The sequence below is a fragment of the Capra hircus genome, chromosome 5 (assembly GCF_001704415.2).
Source record: "Capra hircus breed San Clemente chromosome 5, ASM170441v1, whole genome shotgun sequence".
NCBI lineage: Eukaryota > Metazoa > Chordata > Mammalia > Artiodactyla > Bovidae > Capra > Capra hircus.
The window spans coordinates 70,109,060-70,135,496 of NC_030812.1; the positions used below are offsets into that span (position 1 = coordinate 70,109,060).

Consider the following 26,437-nt stretch of genomic DNA (forward strand, 5'->3'; position numbering starts at 1 on the left):
TTATTGAATGAACAAGAGGGTCAAGCACTGTTCAAAGGGTAGGTGGTCTTATTCTTTACCGCTGACACCCCTCCCAATCACACTGTTAGGCCAGGGCAGGTTGTTCAAAGATACCAAGGATAGACTGTGTAATCCTGCTGTTACCCACTTTGACCAAAGAGGGCAGCAGTTAACATTCTCTACTTAACTCTTCTTAAAACTGAGATTGGCCTCCTTAAAAGGCACATAGATCTTATCTCTAGCCATTTTTTCTATTCCCTGCGCTTTAGCTGTCCCTGATCACTGTCTTGGAGCATGAAGAGGTATAGCCTAGTCCTTCTCACACCTGATTTGGTCTGAGGGTCTTCCCCCTGGGTTCTGGGGTGAGCTGAGGGTGTGGAAGAAAGATTCTGAGTGAACTGGGACAAGGGCACACGTGCTTTCAGTGCCACCCTCCAAGCTGTGTCCATTTGGGTCCACAATCTTTCTGGCTGAAGTTAGGGAAGCTGAAGAGAGGAAGGAGAAGCCGTGACTGTTTTACAATCTACTCAACGAGTAAGGTATAAAAGCACCAGGGTCTTCTCGGCATCTGTGCTGTATAGTCCCCAGAGATGGAGTAGAGAGCAGACACTGCTGTTTCTTGAAACCACAACAAAGTCTTCTACCCACCTCTGATGCATTTTGGGGGCAGATTCGCTGTCTGCAAAGAGCCATCTGCAGGTCTGGTGTGCAAACAAGGGCAGTCCCTTGGCTTTCTTGCTCCAGGACCTATCCTGGAGTCGCCCAGTTCTCCTAGCAAACACATCCCAATTAGTAGGAAAGTAAGATAAATACTGTAGACAACTCCTGAGATGTTGCCAGCTGTTCTGGTCTCACAAAGTGACCTGACCTGAGAGCTCCAAGTTCTGAGAACCATTCGTCGGCACGGTATTTTTCTGGGCATTGCTTCAAAGGGGCCATAGTTGAAGACCAGGCTGCTATTCTGGTAGCCTCTTGTGTGGGATAAAGTTTCCCATGGGCCCCTGGGGAGGGCTGGAGTACTTGGTGGGTGGGGGGTGTTCTGTGCACCCCTCACCCATGTGCCTGCATGACAGTGAGCAGGTCAGCACCTCTGAACTGAGTGTGATAGAACCTTCCAGAGGCTGGTGTGCATTCTGGACTCTGAGACACACTGGAGCTGAACCTGACAAAACACCCTGGAAAACTCCCAGAAGAGGTTAATGGGCTGGCAAGGAGGGTGTGGGGCAGACAGATTCATTAAATTTTAACTTTGAAGATCACAGATAGGATGTGAACTGGAATGGGCTCACTGGTCAGTCTGATGCTTAGTGGGGCAAGCAAGGCTTAGTCTTGTTTCTAGGTCTTTCTTGAGGCTGTGGCACCTACTCATTTAGGCCCATGTTATCATGAGGTCTGCTGGCAGGACAAAGTAATACGTCTTCATCACTGCCCTCAAAGAGTGAAAACCCATCTGAGAAATGACATTGCCATGTACTGGAACAAGGCTCCCCTCCCCCACAGGCCACGTCCCTGCCTACCTCTTGGATTTCACTGTCCCCTGCCCCTTGTCTCACATTCTGCTTTCTGTCACTGTAATGGGCTGGGCTCTCCTGCCTCCAGGCCTTTGCCTCTGGCTCCACCTCTACCTGAAGACCTTTTCCTTTTCTTTCTCTTGGCTGACCTGTGGTGATTTCTTAGATGCCAGCTCAGGCAGGATGCCTTCCCCAGACATATTCATAGCACCACCAGGGCTGGATTCAAGGCTGACTCACTTGGGGAGTGAGGACCATCTTCAAAGGGAGATGGTGCTAGTGTGATCTGGGTTTCTAGGAGGCCAGTGAGTCAACTACCTTGAAGTGTTCACCAAGCATGATTAGGATCACTGAGGCTCTTGCTCTGCAAAGCATGGTCAGAAGGGGACTGTCGGCACCCCAAGCATGGAAAGTATGCCTCGCTTGGCCGGGTGTGTCTGCTGCATGCCCCCATGGCTCTCTGACTAGGACCACCTGGCTTCTCATGTCACAAGATAGAAGTAAGCTTCCATGACATAGGGGCTTCCTCTCCCTGCAGACTGCAGAACCCCAGGCACAGCACAGGACCCGAGGCATGTAGTCCCTCAAATACATCTGAATGAATAGCATGAGTGAATGAATTAATTCCAATCATTCATAATAAAGGAAGAGGAGGAAGAGGAGAGAGAAGGGGACAAAGGAGGAGGACCTCCATTAGGATGCCAGGCCTTGGGTCTGTCATCTGTGGGTGGAGTCTGGGTGCTGACCCTCTCCAGAGACGTGTTAACCAGTGTCTCCTGTATCAGGACCCTGTGACTCACCTCTTCAGATGTGAATCTTCAATATTTTGGGATCAGAGTCTCATTCTGGCTTCTTGGATCACACTTTCCCTGCACCCCTCTTCTTATCTGGGTGACCCTCAGGGACTCTGGACCCCCTACTCCAACAGCCTAAACATGAACCCATCCCCATCTCCCCTTATTGCATCACCTCTGATTCCCTCCTGCAGTGTCATCCTTTCCTTCATTCAATAAACATTCTTAGGGGACCCTCGCCACATTCTAGGCACTGGACTTGGTGCTGGAGCCCCAGATGCAGCCCCCACTGTTCAATAATGCAGGCCAGTGAGCACCAAGAAACTGATTATTAGGAAATCTGTATGGGAAGAAAAGAAGCTGAACAGAAGACAAGAGGGACTGGTGTGGCCTGGGAAGGACAGAAGGCTTCCAGGAGGAGGTAGCATTTCACCTGGGTGCGTTGTGCAGGAAGAAAGATTGTGTGGACAGATGCACAGGGAGAAAGTCATCCTCACAGAGACAAGGGGCATTACAGGACAGGCCAGTGCAGTGAGGCAAATGCAATGGGGGTGATGGACGCTGCGGAGGGCAGATCTTGAGGTAGGGTCCCAGCTCTGGAAGCAGTATATACATTGTTGAGCTCCTCAAAATAATCCTGTCAATGCTGGGAAACCAGGGAGCTTTAGGATGGGATTGTTGCTGCTATGTGTTCTTGGGAGAATGAGGGGGTGAAGGATCAACCTTTCCCACTTTCTGTGCTTTGGGATATTGATACTCCTTTCCTGATTGCATTCTCAGAGCAAAAGCCTCTGTGACTCTAATTGTGCTTGGTGAGAACTTCAGGGCAGCTGCCTTACTGGCCTCCTAGAAAACCCAGATCACACAAACAGCATCTCCCTTCAGAGTTGGTCATCAAGCCCCAGGTGAGTCAGCCCTGAATTCAAGGACCAGCCAGTCCTGGGACTTTGCTCTTCCTGGGCCAAATGATTCTTATCTTTTCCCCAAGGTGGCCGTTGCCACTAGAAGAAATTGATAGTAGCTGACTTTACAAGTAGTTGGATTAGAAATGACATGTATTAATACGTCTAGGCATGTGCCCAGGTAGTGACTCTTAAATTTTGCCTTTTAGAAGTTTAAAATTGAGGTCACCATTTGAAACACGAAAGCAGGAGTGAGATGCAGATTTTGTTTGTGTTCCCTTTTCAATAACTTCTAAATTCCAGGGAACTTGACCTTTCTGGGACTGTGTTCCTTTCCTCCCTCCTCTGGCCCCTTCATCTCACATACAACAGACGTCAGCAGGGGCCCCTTTGTGTTTCCTGGCCTGCTCATGCAGAAATCCAGTGCTTACGAGGTGAAGAGAGCAAGGACCCTGCCAGCCCCCTCCGCCCCTTGCCAAGAGTCCCAGGACAGGGCATCCCCAGGACAGCCTTGCCGGCGGGGGCAGCGGGGAGGACCTCAGGACACCAGCAGGCACTGAGAAACAAGAGTCTGTGCAGAAAGAGGTTTTAATATCCTCTGGGTTTTAATAGCTTTCCCTGAGATGGAAACTTGGGTTGAAATGATTTGCAGCCCTCCAGATTTTTCTGAGTGTGTGTGTGTGTATTCGGGTTTATTTTTAGCTGCAGGGGTTTATTTCTTGCCAAAAGAAAAAAAAAAAAAAACCTGCTTAAATAAAACCAAGATTAATATTTTTACTTAAAGGAAAGAGTTAGTCAGGACAGGCTTTGAACTGGAGACTCCCTATCTTGTTTGGGAGTGCATCTTAAGAGTCTGGCCTTGGCTTTGACATCAACAAAAAGGGCCTTTGAAACAGACAGAAGTGCCCTCGGGGGGCCAGGACAGGATGCAGGAAAAGCCTATTTGTGAGCCTTCTCTGAGGAGCATTCTTTTCCACATAGCCTGCCCAGCCTGCCCTGCCTGCCGGCACCCCTCGAGTTCTCCAGGGCCTTTTTCCCGGAAAGGTGGGACTCTGCTGACTCCCAGCTGTTTTGCTTAGGCTCTCCCCACCAAGTCTGGGGGTTTCTATTATACTTCCTCTGGATTCAGATGAAGCAAACTGAGTCTCTTCACCAGGAAATGAGCTAAGACCCAAATCAGATGCCACCTCTAGGGACCTCCTGACACCCTTCCCTGGGACAGGCTTTGCCCCTCTTTGTGGCATAGTGGCTGTGTTTGCCAGGTTTGAATATCATTCACTTGTTTCCTTTCCTGTCTTTCGTAGTTCACAGTAACTGTTCCAAGTTCCTCCAGGCCTTCATTTATCTCCAGATCCCTGTGAACTTAGTACCATAAACTATCACTGGACAGATGTTTATCTGACCCTGTGAACTGGGGCCTGCCGTTAGCCCCTTTTGATAGAATAAGTCTCAGAAAGACTTGGTCATTTGCCAGAACTTGCTCAGAGGAGCTTTTTTTTTTTTTTTTAAATTGTCCTCCATGTGGGTGGCACTTTTAGCTTCATGTGCTCAGCAAGTATATACTGGGGGCCTGCTATCTGCCAGGCTCTCTTCCTGGTTGCTTGGGTTACAGTAGTTATAGAACAAAGACCCTGCTTGCTCATGAGGCTTACATCCTAGTGGGGAGAGACAATCAAGGAACACACAAGGTCTCTGTAATACAGCAGATGGGGGCTGGTGTGTTGAGCATAGTAAGGCTGGCTGGCAGATATAGGGAATGCCTGGGGGAGGGATGTAGGGGGTCAGGGGAGGCCTCCTGACCAGGTGAAGGAGGGGGTCATGTGGCTACTGAAGGAAAAGTGCTCCAGCAGCGGCTCTGCAGTGGCAAAGGCCTGGAAAGGGTGGCTTGTTTGGCGTGAAGGAAAGTAGGAAGGAGGTGGTATGCTGGTGTGGAACCAGCTGCCATTTCCTGAGATGGGGAAGCTGACGGGAGGCCGAGGTGTGGGTGAGGGCTGTTACCAGGAGCTCAGCTTTGGATGGGATGAATTTGAGATGTTGTCTTAGACTTCCAGGTATATAAATGTAGACTCTTGGATATATAAGGCAAAGGTCATGGGAGTTCTAGGTTGGAGGATGCAAAAATGTGGGCGCTGTCAGCTGTACAGCTGGTATGAATAGCACAGGCTGCGTGTGAGTGAGAGGATGGTGAACCCTCTGCTGACTGCACTGAGTACCATGGAGGTCATGGGTGAGAGCAGTTTTGGTAGAGTGGGGGAGGTGCATGAGGTCATCATAAGAACCTTTTGAGCTTGGTAATCATCACGCCAATGTAAAAGCTTGGATAGGAAGTGTCCTGCCCAAGGTCACCCAGAGGGGCAACTACCTCATCCAGGTGCCATGTGCTCTGTGCATGTTCATTCCAGTGTATCGTGGTCACTTCCATAGGGCTTTCCTGATCTGACCTTTCAGCTTCTGAGTGTCTCCAGAGGGGCTTTTGGGGTTTGGGGTGGCCATGACAAACAGACTGGGAACCAGAAGGATTCAGTTAGGGTGGACCCCGTAGACCTCTGCCTCCCACCCTTAATTCCTAAGGCCCTTTCCTCAAACATGGACATCATCAAAGTGTCATCAAAGTTTTTGTCCCCAAAGAGGCAGCAGATTATTGAAGAGGTGCTTGAAGGAGGTGGATGCTAAAGACCCTCAGTAGATGAGGAAAGGCTGAATTATAGGAATCTTTTGGGTCCCTGGTTGTCTCCCTCTGATTAGTACATCTGAGAATCTACAAGCACTCTCCACCAGAAACACGGCCATATATCATCTGTTTAGCTCCAGGGTTACAAAGTGCCTCTTTACATGTGCATTGTCTCACCTAATGAATCACTCTGATTAACCTCAGGCTCATAGTGTTGTGATAATAAACCTCATGGATCATTAGGTTTTGTGGTTTTTAGTTTTTTTTTTCTTTTTCCCTGAAAGCCTTGATGGGGAGCACAGGATACTAAACAAATGATACTCTTATATTGCTGATGGTGATTACTTGTGGATTACTGTTACTAATCTGAGGACATGTGTGTCAGTGACTGGAAAGGGAAGTGGGTAGTCAGAGGATGCGGGGGTCAGAGGGAATTATAAAGGGGTCCCTCCTCCTAGAGACAGTCCTCTTCTCTGATTCTTAGCAGCACTGACAGTGGCAGGGGGAGGAGGTGCAGAAAAAGTACGAACTCTTGTGCAGTCAGTATAAATCTCACGGAAAAGTGTGGAGCCAGTCTGCTTTCTTGGGGGCCTACCAATTTCTTCCCCCACTGGGACGCAAAACTGTTCTCAGGGTATCTGATTTTCTTTTCCGTAGTTGGAAGATGGGGACCATAATAGTCACCTCACAGGGCTGCCATGAGGATAGAGTGAGATAACATGTACACACTGCTTGGCACATCAGAGGGGCTCCATGCGTGGTAGTTGTCACCAATGCATTCTAGTTCCTTCCCTCTTCCCTAGACTTACTGACGTGATGCAAAGAAAGGCAAGGAACTCATGGTTAATTAGTGGAAAGGCAGCCGGACAAGTCAGAGAGCCTAATGCTGCCCTACTTGCAAAGGCTGAAATGCAGGCTGTCCACGATGCATAGGAAGCGAGAATTGCTCAGTGGCTGAGCCAAATGGGCTACAGAATCTCCTGCTTATTGCCTTTATTGTGAGTACTCTGACCTCAGAAAGGACCTTTCCTTTGTCACCCTGTTGAGAATGACAACTGGCAAATAAACATGAGGCGACCATTAGACAAGCTGGATTGCAGACATCCCCCCTTCCTGATTTCTAGAGTGCTTCCATGGGAGCGGGCATCATTTTAAAACTCCCAGACCCCTCTCTTCCTTTAAGTCCAGACCCAAGAGATGGGTGATCCCAGGGTCCAGGCTTTTGTACCTACCTAGATCCTGCCTGCTGCTGTCAGGACAGCACTTCTCTGGGGTTGACATTAATAGTGATTTCTACTTTTGCAGAAGTTCATTCTGTCTTCTGGCCAGATGTGCCTTAGTTATTCTCACTGTTGTCCTAAAGACTGTACATTAAGCCAGCAAAAGGGCCTTTGAGAGACAGGTATGGGGGCAGAGTGTGTGTGTGTGTCACAGATTGTGTGTGTGTGTGTGTGTATGTGTGTGTGTGTGTGTGTGTGTGTCAGAGGTAGTATCTCACCCACTAGACCACGAGATGGCCGAATCAACTCCTACATCACGGAGAGGCTCTGTACTGCTCTTGAGAGGATACTAAAAGATAGGCAGAATCTAAGGTCTTCCCTTGGTATATATTAATTCAGGTAAGGGATCCTTTGCTCTCAAACTTAGTCAAATTCCAAACAGTTTGGAGCAGAAAGGTCTGGATTTGATTGAAGATGGCTGGATAGGAGGTGGAAGGAGAGGACAGGAGGTAGAGCCAGCTCATAGCCCCTTTCTGAATCTCTGAATATGGAGATGAACAGCAGATGTGCACTTTTGGGACACACCAGCAAGCTGTGTTGGAAGCAGAACCCTGTTGGCATCAAAATTGGTTTTCATTTAAAATTTATGCTGCTTGTGGTCTATATTACCATGGATGGGTGGGGGCACGCAGCATACAGTTATTTCTGGAAGGGATGTGCCTTGTTTTACTTGTTTTTGTAAGCGCTTATTATTCCTTCCCCAATAAATAAAAAAAATTATTTAAAGGAAATAAAGATAATTCTATAGAGATACATGTTTGTACCTGGATCCTAAGATGTATGGTATATTCATGAGGGCCCCACATACATTTGGCCTTCCCCGATGGCTCAGTGGGTAAAAGAATCCACCTACAATGCAGGAGACACAAGAGACACGAGTTTGATTCCTGGGTCAGGAAGATCCCCTGGAGCAGGAAATGGTGGCAACCCACTCTAGTATTCTTGCCTGAAAATCCCATGGACAGAGGAGCGGTGGCTATAGTCCATACGGTTGCAAAGAGACTAAACACTCACAAGCGCATACATTTAAATATCTATATGCCAATGGTATAAGTACCTATAGCCTGGTCAATTTCTTATCTGCTTGTAAGTTATTTCTTTTGAACTCCATATACTCAGAAACCCAGGAGTGTAAAAGGCCCCCAAGACTGAGATTTCAGGCTACACCTCACTCCCACTTCTCTGACTGGTGCTAGCCATGAAATTTTAACGTTGTCTTCCTGCTAGAAGGTACTTGCTGGAGGTGGGAAATGGGACTTCTGTTTCTTGCTGTCACCTCCACAGTACCCAGCCCATTTTCCCGGACACCTATCCAGTTCACGCCCATGTAGGTTCAGTTGCTGGAGGACACTGGGGAGACAACGCAGGGGCTGCTGCCAGCAGGGAGGAGAATAAAGAAGGCCTGTGCCCAGCCAAGCCCATCTGTGCAGCCACATCAAGGTGGTGGGAACGGTCAGACCTGCTGCCAACTTCAAGTTTGGAAACTGTTTTCTGTTGTTGCTGAACCATGACCTCCCTGCACCTCCCCTGTCCACTCTGGTCCCCGGGCCAGCAAATGCCTTGGGGGCATCCTGATTGCCAAACAGGAAAGTACAAAATAGTACACAATTTGAATTGCAGAGGAAAAACTGAAGCAAATAAAGACATATTAATTCACCAACCGAATAGGCGGATTTGGGGTTGGCCAGTGATTTTACTTTGGACAGACTTTACAGATCTATTTGTGAGAGCAGAATGTTATTTCAGTTCAGTGTAATGCAATTTTGTTTGTGTATGGAAAACACTCGGTGTGGCCTCTGTGCTGGGTCATCCCTGCCTCAGTCTTTCTGGACCAGGACCATCGGATCTTGTTTGGTCCTGGCAGGTCCCTCTTGGGTTACATACGGGTGATGAGATGAGATAGGCACCTGTGATAGAGTGGGTGCCCCAGGCTTAAAAACACCTTGTAAGTTTGTTCTGACCGGTTAATGTCTGTTCCACCACCTCTCAATGAAATTTTGCAAGACTAGAGTATTTTGATGAGCTTGTCTTTCTCCTCGTCCTAAGGAGAAGCCCCACAGAGGGTGAGACCCACTGTAAGCTAAGGAGGCCTTAGTGCATGTTAGAAGCTTAAAGATGCTCAGGATGGTCACATAACACAAGTCATGGTAGTGGCAGAAATACTAATAATAGTGACGGCAAACACATAGGGTTTGGGATGAGCCACACACTGTCCTTGGTGTTTGTACTACTTAACCTTCATAGCAACTTTATGAGATATTGTCACAGATTAGGAAACAAAGGCACAGAGAGGCTTAGTAACTCTCCTAAAGTCACACAGCATCAGGGCTGGGATTCAGACCCAGGCAGTCAGGTTCCAGAGACCAGGCTCTTAAATACTATGTCATGCTGCTCTTCACTAGTAATAAGTACATCACTTAGAAGCCACGTGAGGGGCACTGGGCCAAGACAGTCAGAGAGATTTCGGAAGAAGGAGCTCTGGGGATACAAGAATTTGCCGAAGGCTGTACATAATGGAGCTCCAACTCAAATGTGGCTTCCCGATTACAGAAACTTACTTTACCCTGAACTATTCTCAGATGAAAGATTCTAAGCTCGGACCATTTCAGGGTAAGGAAGGAACTGGCTCCCTGTGCATGCAGAAGCTTCCAGGAGTAGCGAGCTTTATAGAACAGGTCTGCTTATGACATGTTATGTCTAAACGAAGGCAAGCCATTTTTGAGCCAGGAAAGCGTAGATGTTAGTATTTAAAGGAATCCCTTCTGCTTTTTTCCTTCCCAAGCCAAGGACTCACTCCTTCGTTTACCTTCTGTATTAATGAAGCAGCAAAAGATGGAGCCAAATCAATTCAGGAAGAATCAATAGGAAAGTCCTGGCAAAGATGCCTTCTGCCCAACAGTTAAGCTGTTACAACCTGCCTGTGGGAGTTAATGTAGAGGAAATAGTCCCTGGGGCCTCTGGGAGGATGGCTTCCTGCCAAGGATGCTGTTTCAAAATTGGACACAAAGGTGGAGGCAGAATCTTTAGGGAGCTTGGCCTGGGATCTCGCCAAGCTCTCTTTTTTCACAGCAGACTTGGAAACAATCACTTGTCTCTTTCACACCGAGCTGCCTTGCCTAAATTGCTAAACTTGCCAATAGGTTCCATGTTTTGCCATCCCTGGCAGCTGAAGTTTGGAGGGGCCCTTGATTCATCTGGGGCCTGACTTTATGTCTGACTAGGAGAGTAGATTCTAAGCTCATCTGGGGAGAAACAGGATAGGACTCAGCTGGAGTAGGGGAATAGACGATGAACTGAGAAACGCAGTGGGACATCCAAAATGGGGAAGGATAACAGATTTACCAGAATAGGCAGGTGTGTGTGTGTGTGTGTGTGTGTGCCCGCACGTGCGTGTGTACATGTGTGTGTGTGTGTGTGCGTGTACACGTGTGTCTGTGTGTGTGTAAAGAGTAACCTATTTGACAAACATTTACTGAGCATCTACTCTTTTTGGGGCTAAATGCAACCTGAGGTAAAAAAGAGTCATAAGATCCTAGAACTGAAAGAGTTCAATCTGTAATTCAAACATGGTTACTATAAATGCAAAATCCATTCCATTCTGGTTAAGGTCTTTCCCTAGTAGCTCAGATGGTAAAGAGTCTGCCTGCAATGCAGGAGATACAAGTTCAATCCCTGGGTCAGGAAGATCCCTTGGAGAAGGAAATGGCAACCCACTCCAGTATTCTTGCCTGGAAAATCCCATGGACGGAGGGGCCTGACAGGCTACAGTCCATGGGGCTGCACAGAGTCAAACATGACTGAGCAGCTAACTCAATGAGAGAATCCAGCTCCCTTTGATGGAGACACTCTCTGCCCCTATGATGGAATCACCTCGATCTCCCTGACTTTGTTGCTCGTTCTCATTATTAGACAATTTTTTCTTTGGCTGAGTCAATGAATGAAACTTCTTTGCAGTTTCCAAGTTCCATTTTAAGCTCTATTTGAAGACAACTGTTGGGTGCTTCTTCACATACTATAGAAAAAGAAGCCTCTTATAATCTCCAAGACAATCCCTTTCATCTATGTTCTTACTGCATATAGTAAACACCTCTCTTAAAGTCTTTGTCATACTGGATCTAATTCTTTTTATATTCATAATCAACTAATATTTGCTGAGCAACTCCCTTCAACCAGATGTTATAATAAGAAATTTCATGAGATGTTTTATTTAATCTTCATTCCAATTCCCAATCCTCATTCCCTGACATAGGTGGTACATTCTCTTTACAGATAAGAAAATTGAGGTTCAGAAAGAGGAAGTGGTTACATTTCTCTCAGTTTCTCTATCTGTGGAATGTGGATGTTAATACTGACCTTGTAAGGCAGTTGTGAAGAGTAAATAAGTAAAAGGTACTTTTGCACATAGTAGGTGTGTGATAAATGGGAGCTATTTTTTTCCTAGTAACAATCCTTCCATGGTCAGCCTATTTCATTTTGCCAGTGATGACGATAATGATGATGACAGTAATAACATTTACCTAATATACACTGTGTCCGAGATATAGCGCCAAGAGTTTCACATGCATTACTTGCCTAATCAATTCAGGTAACTGGTAACATTATTATCCTGTTTTATAGAAGTTGGAAGCCAGAAACAAAGTTACTTGTCCACAATCATAATAACCATAAAGAACAGGGCTGGGATTGGGAAAGTTCAGTCGGCTCCTAAGCCCCTGCTCCCAACTGCTTCTTCCTCTACCACACCCTCACTGAGCTGCTCTCTATTGCATCCCATGCCATCTAACTGCTGGGTACCAAGGGCCCTATCACAGAACCAACTGGGGCATGGAGGGAAACGGGGGTGCGTTACAACCCTGTGGGTGTACCAGGATATGGCAAAACGTAAGGCATGCAACACAAGTCCCAAGTGAGGAAGAGCTCAGAAAGGGGTCTGAGAGACCACGGGATTATCAGAGGTGCATGAAGAGAGGGCAGGAAGCACTGACATGAGAAGATTTTGGATTATGGTGAAACCATAGAGTCACTCCTTCAGGGGTGACTGCAGCCTAGAAATTTCTGGACAGCAATTATGAACATTTAGGGAAATTAGCTCCAAAGATGTCTGCTTCCCTTTTCTCTTCCACTTCTCCCTGCCCCCTACTCCCCCAATCCCAGGGTTTCTTATCTGAATTCTTGCTCTTATAAACACAATCATCTATTCCAGTCACCTCACTATTACTAAGAAAGCAATTCTAGGCACACGGACAGGTAGATGCCTGCTCTGAGATGTGGTCCCTCATATGGTTCAGGCCTCCCTAACCTCCCTGTTTGTCTTGCATTTTTCTCCAGTGATCCGGGCCAAGGTGGTAGGGAAGAAACTGGTGAAGGAGGGGCCCTTTGGCACACTGGTCTACACCATCAAGCAGATGAAGGTGAGTGATAGCCCAGTCCCAGGCTCCAGGAGGGTTTGGGGGCGGGCAGGGGGCAAGGTTTCTGTCAGAGAGTCTTGGCCAGTGGAGGCAAGTGGAATTGGACTTAGAGTGTATGTTTGCTTGGTGTCTGAGCCCCAGCCATGGCCCCTCTACCTGGCAGGACAGGGCATAGATGAGGCAGCAGAAAGGGAAGGGTGGTGGTGGTGGTGGCCGTTTCATCCCGGAGCCAGGGCAGGTGGAGTCCCTCAGAGGCAGCTGTTAAGAAGCTGGGCTCTGAAACCAGACAGCAGACAGTCCTGTTATCTAGTTACTATGGGCTATTGGCTAAGTCACTGCCCCTCCCTGGGCCTCAGTCTTTCTATCTATAAAATGGGGGCAGGTAGGAATGTTGACTAGATGGGTCTCTACGGGCTCTTCTGAGGTTTGACTTTTTAGGATTAAACAATGCCTACTTTTATGCAGTCACTAAGGTTATAACCTAGGTTTGACCTCTCAAAACTTTACATTGAACTTATATCACAGGAACCTCAAGTCAAAGTAGGAACTGCACCCTCTTTCCCTACTTTCCTGGGTCTAATTGTCTTCTCATATCCCAGTAGTTAGCATCATCTACTAAGCATATTCATATAACTGAGCATATTTGTGAGCACATTAACATGAGGAAACACATTCAGGAAAAGCACATCAGATTCGAAACCTAGGGAGCCCACCTCCTAGTCTCAGCTCACTTGCTTTTGAACCGTCCCCTTTCCTGGGCGCAGTTTTGCCATCTGTTAACAGTGTGGGGTTGGGCTGAGCACGCCTAAGAGCCTCCTGGCTCAGGCATTTCAGGATTCTAAGTGCCCTGGGACGTGGACTGTGTTGCTTCTAAGCAGGAGCTAGTTTGGGTGCCTTGGCACAGAGGACTGGGGCTCTACCCTGAACAGCTTGGCAGCTGGCCCATCATCCCTCCCCCTCACTTTGTAAGCACCTCTTTGCATGCAGCACTCTGTGCCAGGAACTCTGGAGGCCACAAGGGAGATGCGGTCCCTATGTTTAGGAACTATAGTCAGGCGAGAGAGCAGACGTGCATGGCAAATCAGGAGTTTGAGATGGGGTGTGCCCAGGTCCCAGTGGACTGCCAGCCTGGGTACAACTCAGTGCTCATATCTGCATTCCCAGCAATTAGAGTGGGACCAACAGGGACTCAGTAAATGCTTTTCCATATAATGAGGGAATGAGGGTGAGACCCACTGGCCTGAAACCCTGCACAGGAAACAATTCGTGGGTAGGATTGAGAAGTAGGAAGAAACACAGCCATGGGTGGTACCCAGCCATCTTGGAGGCAGACCTCCAGGCCTCATAATTCCTGCGTCCTGAAGCCCGAGGTTAGATGTACTGAGTTTGCGGAACCTGTTGCTTTGGATTCAATTTTGGAAACATCCACAGCCTTCTGGTTATGTAATGTCCAGAGTCAGCCCTGGCCAGCTGCCCTTGGCTGCCCAAGCTTGGTCATGGGACCAGCTTATGTCTTCAGACAGCCATGGGGAAAGAAGAGTGGGTGGAGGGGGAACCAACAAGAGCAGTAACAACCCAAAAACCCACTGTGTAACCACTGGCAGCTGGCAAGCAGATGCAAAAGCAGATTAGACAAAGGCAGAGGTTCAGGAGATGCATCCCTGTCTGCTCTGAAACAGCCCTTCACATTGTGTGAGACTCTCTGTGGCTAGCAGAGTGCTGGGAGAGGAAGAGCTGGGGGCAGCAGTTCCTAAGCTTGCCCAGCTCCTCTCCTTCCTTCAAGGCCTGGATGCCAGGGTCACCAGAGACCTTGCTGTGGGCACAATGTCCCGTTCCTGCCTCACTGGGGTAAGAACAGCCGCAGGGCATCATTTAGAGGCCAAATGACACTTGCTCACCTATCTGCTTCAGAGAAAACATACCCATTCCCAAGATGCTGGTCTTACGTTGTTCATTCACCACCTTTCACCCAGGTCCATGGATCAGAGTGCTGGGCGTTAGAAAATAAAATTCCCTGTCTTACTTGTGACAGAGGCTCAAAGGGAAATGAGTTGCCCAGAATCACACATTTCATTAAAGGCAAATCTAGTTCCCAAGCTGAGGTGTCAGGACTCCTTCCCAACCCTGGGTGTTCTTTACATGACTCCCCAAATCTCCCTGAAATCCTACTTCGATCATCAACCACCATCTAGTACCGTTGTTAACTCTGCCCCTGCTACCAGCCCACTATTAGATAAGCCATAAAACTGGTCATTGCCCTCCTATCCAGAGAGGCTACTGGATTCTGCTGGTCTCCAGGTACCGGTCGGCTGGTCTGAGAAGGTACGGGGCAGGGGAGCAGAAGTAGGCCTTCCTCCCCTCTCTCACTTCCTTTCTCTCTTCCTCCCTGCCCTCTCTGTGCTTTGCACTGTGCTTTTCTGAGCTGAGGATACAAAGATAATTGTTATAATGAACACAAGGCTCCATACAAGTAACAGTGAATGAACATTTACTATGTACCATGCATCCTGATAAGCCTTTGCATGGGTCAGTCCTCACAACTTGATGAAACAGATAAACATTATCCTCTATTTTACAGGTGAGACTTGAAAGGTTATTCAACAGTCAAGATCATTTAGTTACAAACTGGTGACTAGAGTGAAATTAGAGTTTTTGCCTACAAGGAGATTACAGAGCAGCAGGCTGATTCACCCTTCCTGCCCACTTTGGGGGGCCCCCCCCAACACGCCATTTGTATATAATTCCCCTAGGAAACAAAAGGAGGTTAGCTTGGGTTTGTGGATTTGCCATCCAGCAGTGTAGCTCTTGACTTGCAAAGGGTGTACGGAAAAAATCTTTGTAGGAAGAAAGGGGAAGAGGCCTGAGAGGGGAGCCTGCAGGAGTTTTGGCACTGATCCCTGGGCGCTTTGTTCTAGAGGATTAGAGTCTAACCAGAGAGTCAGCTGGGGAAAGCAAGGACTCCCTTATAGCACGGCTAAAGGAACTCAGAAGACGTGAGAATTTGAGCTGCCCTATCTGACCTCTCTCTTTTCTGAGTTCCCAACCTCTCACCCCCAAATTTCTCACCAGATGAAAGGCAGGCAGACCCCCTCCAATATGCTAATTCTGGAGCCTCCAGTCACCCTCTCAGGTATATCTTGAGTGTGCAGAGGAGAGACAGGGAGGGTGTTAGAATGTTGAGGCAGCTTATTGCAAACTTGAAGTTGGAGATTAGCTAGGGCTGGGGTGCTGGGCTGCAGAGCAAAGGTGGAAGTTTCCAGAATAGGATGTTCTAATCTTTGGGGACCTTATCTCTCATCAGGACTATGAGAAAGCATCTGCTTTGCTGTGGCTATAGTTTATGCCAAGGAAACCCGCTCTCAGACTGGATACAGGGGACAGCATGTGGGGGACATGATGTCCCAGCTGGTCTCGGGGAAACTCCCATGGGAAGGCCCGCTGGTCATGTGCTGTGCATGTCCTGACCCTGGGGAGGACAGATCTGCAGGACAATTGGATTGCCTGGCCCCCAGAACTTCCTTCCTTCGGGGCTTTGTCTAATCAAAATGAGCAATGGCAGCATCTCGCCTTTGAAGCTGCAGCTGGAAGCCTTTCTGGCCGCCCCCTCCCTGCTCTCCCCTTCCCTCCGGCCAGCCCACAGGGAGGGGGAGCCCCTCCACAGCCCAGTGCCTGTGCCTCTGTTCTCCTGTGCTCTGCCTCCCCAGCTAGACAGCCTGATCTGTGAGAGAAAACCCATGCACTTGGTACGTCAGGCAGGTTTCTACTGCCTCTGAAACGCGACTGCTTGTAAGAACCAGCGTGAATTTAAATGAGTTCAGGCTATAAAGCAGCGTCCAGCACAGTGCTGATCTTCCACAGGCAAGCCAGAAATATCTGACACAGTGGTGAGAGTTCATGCTGCGAATACTGATAAAGACCAGACGACATTCCGTAAGAAACAGGTAGAACTCCCCAAACTCAGAAATTCCTTTCTCACATTACTTGTTCCTTCACTCCAAGGGAAGTTAAGCTCTTGGAACTTCATGTACTTACTATCATGAAGCGAGGCTGAGAGGCTTGCAAAGTCCAGTGTGGTGTGTGGGTACGTATATAGCAATGAAATATGATAGTGGAATATTATTCAGCCTCAAAAAAGGAAAATTTCTGACAACATAGGTGAGCCTGGAGGACATTATGCTAAGTATAATAAGCCAGACACGGAAAGAAAAACATTATACAGCCTCATTTATTTGTGAAACCTAAAAATAGTAGAATTCTTAGAAACAGAGAGTGGAATGATTGTTATCAGGATCTAGGAGATGCAGAAAATGGGAGATGTTGGTGAAAGTCTGTTGGTGATACAGACTTTCAGTACTGAAGTATGTGTGAGTTCTGGAGATCTAACGGACAGCATGGGAACTGTAGTTGACAACACTGTAGGACATACCAGAAAGTTGCTAAGAGAGTAGATGTTAAGTGTTCTCATACATAAAAAGGTAACTATGTGAGGTGATGGATGTGTTTAACTAGCTTCCTTGTGGTAATCACATCATATACGTATATTAAAATAACCTTGCATACCTTACCCTTTTGATACATCTTTTATCTGTCAATCATACCTCAATAAAGCCAGTGGGGAGTGGGGAAGGAGCAACCTGCCTACTTCTGAAACCAGCTTTAACTATTTGTACCAAGAGACGAGGCTGGGCAAGACATGTAGGAAGAAGGGGACCAAACTCTTCTCTCTGCTCATGACAAACTTCAGTATAACTTATTTTTAAACTAACTTTCACTAAATGTGTGCCAGGTGCTATTCTAAGGCATTTAATTCTCAAAAACACCTTATAAAGTCAGCTGGTTGTTGTTTAGTCTCTAAGTCACGTTCCACTCTTTGCAACCCCTTGGACTGCTATGTGCCAGGCTTCCCTGTCCTTCACTGTCTCCTGGAGTTTGCTCAAACTCATGTCCACTGAGTCAGTGATGCCATCCAACCATCTCGTCCTATGTCACCCCCTTCTCCACTTGCCCTCAATCTTTCCCAGGATCAGAGTTTTTTCAATGAGTCAGTTCTTTGCATCGGGTGATTTGCCCCATTTTAGAGATGAAGAAACTGAGGCCCAAAGATAGTAAACAACTTTCCAAGAAGCTACAAGATACAAACTCTAGCTGTCTGTCTATAGAAGCTGAGTTTACCGTTAATCCTCCATTGCATTGGCTGGACTAGGTTAACCACCTTTCCAATTCTGAGATTCTCTTGATTTTAAGACACTATATAAACCCATTATAACCCTTCTAAATTTTTCAAACCAATTCTAGGTCTCTATGGCTACAGACATAATAATACTTTAGAATCAATATTTAGATTAAACTAGATTAATATAAAGAAAAGACAACAAAATGAGTAAAAATCGGCTTAACTTTACCATACATTTACTACAAATGTATTGTTATTTTCAGAATTGACCTTAAAAGGCAGCTCTGTATTTGTCAGACTCAGTCATTTATAATGTATTAAGATTCTGACTTTGTGTGTAAGTGCTAGAAACCATGTTAAAATAAGGTGTTCTTCAGTTCAAAAGTAGCAATGATGCTAAGCTGATTTCAACAAGCTGAGTTCTTACTGGGCAAGGTCTTGATTCTCACTCATAAAGCAGAGAGGAGATAAAGGGAACAGACCAACATGGAATAAACTGAGGTTCCAGTAGGCTGCCCTGAAAAACCTAGAGCAAGCACTGAATTCGAACACTTGCCAAAAAGTCAAGGGTAATCCACACCAAAACGAGACGTTGCTGGGCCTGGGAGTAAATGCAAGGGATGTTCTCCCAGGGCCACACATGATGGCACGCACGCAGCAGCCCTCTTAGGTACGGTTCCTATTAGAGCCAGAGAGGCACCATCCACCACTGAGGAACTGGGGGGTGGGATGCGACATGCCCCTGCCCCCGCGGCATAACTGAAAACTGAGTGAAAACAGAAGTCACCCCCACCCCCTGCTCTTGGCTGCATTTCCTTGTTTAGCTGGAGAGCCTTGAGGGAGAAGAGGGTTGTGAAGGGAGGCCAGGTAAATTAAAAGCACCTGCACTGACGGTTGTACACAATTAGAACAGTACTCCCCTTAAAAAGGAAGTAGCTCCCAAACCCTGTCAGTCCAACAAACCCATTATGATGGTGCAGGGGGCGGCTCATGGACCACCTACCCCTGCCAGGCAATCACCACTTAAAAGAAAACAGGGAGAAAAAACAGCCCATTAGATTGAATGGGAGACACTTAGATGAGACACCAGTGAGGTGATGTCTGGCTTTTTATTAATTACTATAAGTAAATTAATAATGCATACCAGAACTAAAGCAGAAACATTGTCTTATTGGAAACCCCTGGGATAATCCCAGAGACCACCAACCATCCAGGGCTGAGAACTGGGGGAAAATGGGATTCGGCAACACCTCGGTGCCCCCTCCCACCCCTGCCAGCTCACACGGTTAACAGTTGTCTCAACAGATCAGGGCCTGCAGAACGCTCACGGACTTGACCTAGAATCACCAAGTGGGTTCAGCCTCCAGTATGTTCACACCGGTGGCTCTGAGCATATGCTGATGAAGGAGGCACATAGCTATAAATGGCACCTGCCTGCATCAGAGGCCCTTAGCCATGAGCTTGTGAGGCTGCCAGGGAGACAGCATAGGATAATGGTTAAGAAGTTCTCCTGCTTACATTCCTGTCTCTGCCACTCACCAACTGTGTGGCCTTAGACAAGCCACGTAACCTGCCTGGGCCTTGGGCTCCTCACCTATAACATGGAATGGGAGGTGTGACTGGCTGGATGGGAAGGTTTCTTGGGGAAGGCACCAACCCTGGCTCAGAAGAGAGAGGAGCTGGTGGCTTTGCCTCTGGAGTGAAGACCCTTGGGGAGGTAGTTCAGTGACAGGCCACAGTGGCCTATGAAGGAAATTCGATCCCACAGCCCAAATGATGGCATGTGTTCTGAGGTCGGGTCCTCCTCTCATGACATTCCTTCTGTCCACAGATGTACCGAGGGTTCACCAAGATGCCCCATGTGCAGTACATCCACACGGAAGCCTCTGAAAGTCTCTGTGGCCTTAAGCTTGAGGTCAACAAGTACCAGTACCTGCTGACAGGTGATGGCCAACTCCAGCAGCTGGGTCAGGGTTTGGCCAAGGCCCCCTGCTCCTCAGTTCAGAGGATGAGGGAATTGTAGACCCAGCAGTGTTCTCAGGTCCCGGGTGATGTGCCTGCTGAGCTGTAAGGAGTTATCTAGAGTTGAGTCTATCTTACTCGGCCAGTGTTAGGAGCTTAAAGTTTCTACGTGAGGCTGGGTTTTACTTATTTTTTAAAATTAATTTTTATTGGAGTACAGTTGCTTTACGAGGCTGGGTTTTAGTCTCCATTCTACCACTGACTGGGGAGGAAATCTCCTAGTTTTGCAATTTCTCAGCTTTACAATAAGTAAAAAGAAATTGCTAGTGCCTATTGCTCTCCACATCTCAGTCAACCTATTAGGTCTGTCTTTTAAAGTTATGAACCTTTAGGAAATCAGTAGAGAAAAGGGGAAAAAAGCAAGACCAAAAGCCATTGATGTGAGAAGAGAACAGTTGGTCTCTGACCCAATCTCCAGTCCTCACTGGGTTTGTGGACCTTCCACAAATTGCTTAACCTCTCCAAGCTTAATTTTCTGCATTTGGAAAATGGGAATACAATCCATCCTAAAAGATGTTGGAGAGGATGAAATAAAATCATGGGACTGAAAAGTACATAGTACGTACATTCCCTGGCCTAAGGAGGTTACTCAGTAGGCGTGAATTCCTTCTCTTCTGGCTGGGTTCTGGGCAGAATAACTTTCCCCTTGTCCCTTCCCTTCTCTAGGCCGTGTCTATGATGGCAAGATGTACACAGGACTGTGTAACTTCGTGGAGAGGTGGGACCAGCTCACCCTCTCCCAGCGCAAGGGGTTGAACTATCGATATCACCTGGGCTGTAACTGCAAGGTAAGCCCCAGGGAGAGCAGGCAGGGGGGCTGCTGGCTGGCAGCCCTAGAAATGCCAGCTCCTCCAGAACTGGGCCCTGGGCCCTTGGGCTGGGAAGGGCATGCGTGCCAGGCCTGGGCAGAGGGGCAGGTCTGAGCAGGGGAGGCGAGCAATGTTGCACCTATGCTGAGCAGCAAAGAGGGAGAGGAAAGAATGCCTTTCTGTGCTGCCCACTTGGCAGCTGCTGGGGCATGAGGTCAACCCCTTGCGCTTGACCCCCTGCTCTGCACTGTGATTCAAGGTTGTAGAAGGTACAGGATCTTTAATGGCAGGTCCTGCCAAGTCCCAAGTGGGCTTGCTTAGGCAGCTGACTCACTGGTGGCCCCCAACCAAGGCAGCTTAACTGGTATAGGACTGCTGATACCACTTGCTTCAGAAGGTCATTCTTCAACCTGGCCCAACTTCTTGACCCAAGCACAGAGTTAGGGCGCACAGCCTTGCTGCTGTGGGAGGTAGTTGGGCTAGTCTCTCAGTTAATTCTCGTGACAACTCTGCAAAATTGGGATAACAGTGATTACTACTAGTATACTTTTAATTATCCCTATTTTGCAGATGAGGAAACAGAGGCCCAGAGAGTAGCTAAGCCTAAGTCACACAGTTCACTGTCTGATTTCCAGCCTATGGCAGCTGGACTCTACATTTTTATGCTTTAATCTTTTTGATTTCTCCATTCCCTACAACTGCTAAGAACTCTCATGCTTGCCTGTTACCACTTGAGAGGAAAAGCTCTCCCAAATATCTAATTCTACCACTTTCTGGCTGTGTGACTTGGGGCAAGTTACTTAACCTCTCTGAGGCTCTATTGTTTGTAAAAGGGAGATAAATCAGTTATGAGAATTAAAGATAGAGGCATGACTAAAGAATAAGTTAGAAGCACTTAGCAGAAATGTCTGGTACATAGTAGGTACTCAATAAGTATTGGTGAGTGTTATTTATATTGTCCTCACTAAGGGAGGGATGTGGCTGGGCTCCACCGCAGAGATCTTGCATCAGGCCTAAGTCCACCCTGGCAGAGTCCACCAACCTTTGTTTGTTATTTCACTGCAGATCAAATCCTGCTACTACCTGCCTTGCTTTGTAACCTCCAAGAACGAGTGTCTTTGGACCGACATGCTCTCCAATTTCGGCTACCCTGGCTACCAGTCCAAACACTACGCTTGCATCCGGCAGAAGGGTGGCTACTGTAGCTGGTACCGAGGATGGGCACCCCCGGACAAAAGCATCATCAATGCCACAGACCCCTGAGCCATCAGACCCGGCCCCACCTCACTTCCCTCCCTTCCCACTGAGCTTCCCTTGGACACTAACTCTTCTCAGATGATGACAATGAAATTAGTGCCTGTTTTCTTGCAAATTTAGCACTTCGAACACTTAGAGGAAAATCTATGCTGTCATATGGAGTTTATTTGGAACCATCCTCCTGGCCCCACCCCTCCCTTTCTTTTTGGTTTTTGACATCACCCCTTTCCACCCGGAAATTTTTGGTGTCATGCCAGAAAGAATGAGGAATGGGTACTCCTCTTCTTCATGATGATATAATCTATATTTTTTTAGGAAAACAAAAATTGAAAAACTACCCAATTAGGGCATTGTAATATCTACCCTTCTTTCTTCTTTCCCATCTCACCATCTCCCAGACTCTCCCCCCTTCGCCCTTCTCTACCCTCTTCCTCAGTACATAAAGGACACAGACAAGGAAGCTGCTGAAAAGCCAACTGTTTCAAATCAGTCAAGGGCAGCCGGCAGATAGACTCAAGGTACGCAGAAGATCTTACACACCGAGGAGATGCTACTGCATGTCCTTACCAGACTGTGTCTGTCTGTGTCTGCACATGAGAGTGAGGGAGGGAAGGAAGAAACTGCAAGAGGGTCTGGACGATGCAGCACACACAGTTCCCCCAGCCACTGATGCTTGGGTTGACCAGATGTTTCTGAGTCTGGAGCAAGCAGCCAGGCCAGAATAACAGAATTTTCTTAGTTGATGAAGACTTAAACATCTGCCTGAGGTCAGGAGGCAATGTGCCTTAGACAAAAGCTCAGGTGAGAGACTAAGATGAATGTCTTTCCTCTTCTCACTTCCCACAAGATTTCCTCCTGGAAACGTCTTCGGTAGATCTGGCCAGGAGCTTGCCTTTATGTAAATCGGAGAAATACGAACACCGTACACTATCCACAGATATAGAACAAGTAGATTTGGGTAGAGGATATTATTTCCAAAGTAGCATTTTAGTTCACCTAGGGGGGTGTGTTTGCATACACATTTACATATACCCACGTGGGGACGTAAGCTAATTTTTTTTTTTTTTACAGGACACAGAATTCTGTTCAATGCTGTTAAATATGCCAATAGCTTAATCTCTTCTATTTTGTTGTTGTTGCTTGTTTGAAGAAAATCATGACATTCCAAGTTGATCTTTTATTTTTTTTTTCATTTTAATTAAAATTTGAAATTCTGAGCACCCTCAGCATCCCTCTAATTGGGGTCATCTGACCTCTGTCCTCCTTTTCTCCTGCTTCATGTTTGGGGCCTTCATTTAACTGCCTTTACTGGCTGGCTCAGATGGGAGATGCGAGTCAGTGTGGGTCAGGGCCTGGGCACAGGAAGGAGAGCTGCAGTGTCCTGCCTTGGCTAGATGGCCACCTTTTCTGGGTTTGGGGACAACTTGCTCCTTTTCCTATAGCTTACTGGCGGGTGAATGCCACATCCTAAGGCACTCACCTCATAGAATTAAAAGTGGTGGTCACTGGGAAAACCTGACTCTGCAAACAGCTGTAGGGTTTTTGTTGTGTTTTTTGAAATAAAACTATAATATAAATTCTCTGATTAAATAAAATTACTTTAAGTTTTAGTGTTGAAAGTGAGATGCCAAGAGTCGGTGATGATGTGTATTTTACAGAACTGAGGATGGTAGGATGGTTACATTTAACATGATGGCTCTGTCTCTTTTTTCAGATTATGGGTATTTGTCCTCTATTAGTATTTGTATCTTCAGTTCATTCCACTTTAGGAAACAGAGCTGCCAATTTAAACGGGAGAAAAAAAAGAAGCAGACAACACAATGTAATGTCTCGCTCACAAACACAAATGCCCAGGCAAGGTGTTTGGCAGAAGCTCAGAGCGAGAAGGCAGTCAAGGCATCTGGTTTCCTCCAGACTGGTCTCATTACCTAGTACCTTTCACCTTGTGGTGGCGACATTCGGCATGCAGGAAACATGAGACTTTGCTCTCAGTGGGGCAGCATAAGCGGAAGGTGCTGAGTTCAGGAGGCCAGTGGTTTTTAAGGGGTAAGTCCCAGACTTGGTATTTTAAGATTTTCTTAATTTGAACCTCAAAGTCCTACAAGGTGGAACCCCTAACCTGATCTGCACAGGTGCCCTCCCACAACTGGACATCAGTGTGACTCAATGAGGCATCTGGCTATTCTTGGTCCCTGGTGGGGTCACCTCCACTCACACAAAGAGGGACTTGAGGTGAGTCCTGAGCACGAATCACCTGAAGTTTCCCTCTGAAAAGTTGGTGGAACCACAGTCCCATCTGCCAGGCCCTGGTGAGGAGAACAGCAGGTCCTGAGCAAAGAAGGGTCCTTTGCAGAGTGATGTCAGAGGGCGGTTTTTGAGCTTTCTATAAGCTATAGCTTTGTTTATTTCACCTGTTCACTTACTGTATAATTTAAAGTCATTTATGTAGCTGAGACACTTCTGTATTTCATTCATTTCATGAGCGTTTTATTTTGCTAAATCTTATGTCATGTGTAGGCTGTAATATGTGTACACTGTGTTTAAGAAAAAAGGAAAAAACAAAACCCACATGCCGCCATTTTTCTGAATCAAATTCTACAGTGGAATGGAGGGTAAAGACTTCTACTGTGCAGGCAGCTAGATTGGTAAATGGGGGAACTAGAGGGAATGAGCATGGAGAGTCCTCCAGACTCCTCCCTGTTGGCATCCTAGTCCTTTCTGGACTACGAAGGAGAAGAGAAAAAACAGCAAGTACATTCACATCCTTGCTCTGTTATCAACTGGCTCTGGGCACTCTGCTGGTCATTCCCATTCCTTTTTCCCTCTAGTCCATTCGTCCACCCCACTGAGAAGCCATGATTTCACCTAAAAATCCAGGGCCATGGGACCTGTGATTCTGAGATGTCTTGGCCTCCTCTGGCCATCTCTTTTGCCTCCCTATGCAGGAGGCACCACACCTAAGCTCTCACCTCTCAGGCCAGTGCTCCATCTGGCCAGCACTGGGAGAGTCCCCAGACACATAATGGCAATCAGGCTACACCCCATGAGCACCATTTTTCATACAAAAAATGAGGGTTGAGCAATTAAAAAAAATGACTTATTGGAACAGCTGTCTCAGAGAAACTGTGGTCCCCAGGAGACAACACCCACCCCTGCCTCTGTCCTTCATCATGTGCTCCCTGACCAGCAACATGGATTAACCAAAAATGACACCCAAGTGTTTGGCTCCTGGCTGAGAAAGTAAACATATCACTAAAATAGTTTTACACAAGAAAAACACTTTAAAAATTCTGACAGCAAAAACGAAACACAATGGGCACATGCTGGGGAGACGGATATCAACAGCTTCCAAATGGACTCCTGGGAGGCACAAGAAGGGCTCATGGTCCGAGGGGAGGGGCTTCATAAATTCTCCCAGGCACCACCCCCCTTCCTCCTTAGCCGCTCTGCTGTCCTGAGACCCAGAAGTGATGGAGAGAAACCAACTAGAGAAAACCCTGTCTGGAAGGAATGTATTTGTTGCTAAATTTTGTAGCACTGTTTACAGTTTTCCTCCATGTTATTTATGAATTTTATATTCCGTGAATGTATATTGTCTTGTAATGTTGCATAATGTTCACTTTTTATAGTGTGTCCTTTATTCTAAACAGTAAAGTGGTTTTATTTCTATCACATACCTGCAGTCTCTTGCTTCTTTGTGTCCTGACCGCTGTTGGGGGTTATGGCGACCACAGAGGGTCTCAGAAGTCAGGTCCTGCCTGCTTTGGCCCCTGGCCTGTGCATAGTCCCTTCCCTCCATTCATTTCCACAGTATGGACCCACCCTGCCCCAGCCCTTTTCCCCAGGCGCGAGCATTTTCAGGAGAGGCATCCTAGATTTCCTGTGGCGGCTAATCCAGCCCTGACCTTCCTCCCTGATTCTATGACCAGGGTTCGCCCCAGTTCTACAGAATCTGGATCAACATCTAATTACCTGTTAGTGGTTTGGTTATTCCCAGACTGGAGCCCTGACTTAGCCTTCCCTGTTTTCTTTCTTAGAATCTCAACCTAGTGGAAGTTGGAGGGGGGCGGCTCAAACAGCAGTCCTTGATGCCAAATGCCTGCCTGGAATTTCAAGTATCACTTGGCCTAGTTGGGAATGCCAGGAACTCACTACAGCCGTGCAACACCCTCCTCCAACCCAGCCCCACTCAGAACTTACAGCTGGGCTTGTCACCCTCAACGGGCTGGGTTGGCGGCAAACCCTTCACTGAAATATTATCCCAGTGTTGACAATGTTTCAAGGTATGGCTTTGCCCCACTTTTAAAATTACTCTATTTTGAGCACCTACTGTATGCCACTGAGAAGGCAATGGCACCCCACACCAGTACTCTTGCCTGGAAAATCCCATGGATGGAGGAGCCTGGTAAGCTGCAGTCCATGGGGTCTCTAGGCGTCAGAAATGACTGAGCGACTTCACTTTCACTTTTCATGTTCATGCACTGGAGAAGGAAATGGCAACGCACTCCAGTGTTCTTGCCTGGAGAATCCCAGGGACGGCAGAGCCTGGTGGGCTGCCGTCTATGGGGTCGCACAGAGTTGGACACGTCTTAAGCAACTTAGCAGTAGCA

The 26,437-nt window shown here is 47.3% G+C and overlaps 2 protein-coding genes across 2 annotated transcripts in view; one reads left to right on the plus strand and one right to left on the minus strand.

Annotated features, from left to right (window-relative positions):
- Positions 1-25,503, plus strand: part of TIMP3 (TIMP metallopeptidase inhibitor 3) — a 58,834-nt gene extending 33,331 nt beyond the window's left edge. Inside the window, exons 2-5 of the mRNA XM_018048225.1 lie at positions 12,487-12,569; positions 19,571-19,682; positions 20,428-20,549; positions 21,636-25,503. Coding sequence (XP_017903714.1) covers positions 12,487-12,569; positions 19,571-19,682; positions 20,428-20,549; positions 21,636-21,833 — 515 coding nt within the window. The 3' untranslated portion in view covers positions 21,834-25,503. The remainder of the gene's footprint in view (positions 1-12,486; positions 12,570-19,570; positions 19,683-20,427; positions 20,550-21,635) is intronic.
- Positions 1-26,437, minus strand: part of SYN3 (synapsin III) — a 475,640-nt gene that overhangs the window by 301,726 nt on the left and 147,477 nt on the right. The gene's annotated exons all lie outside the window — the stretch shown is intronic.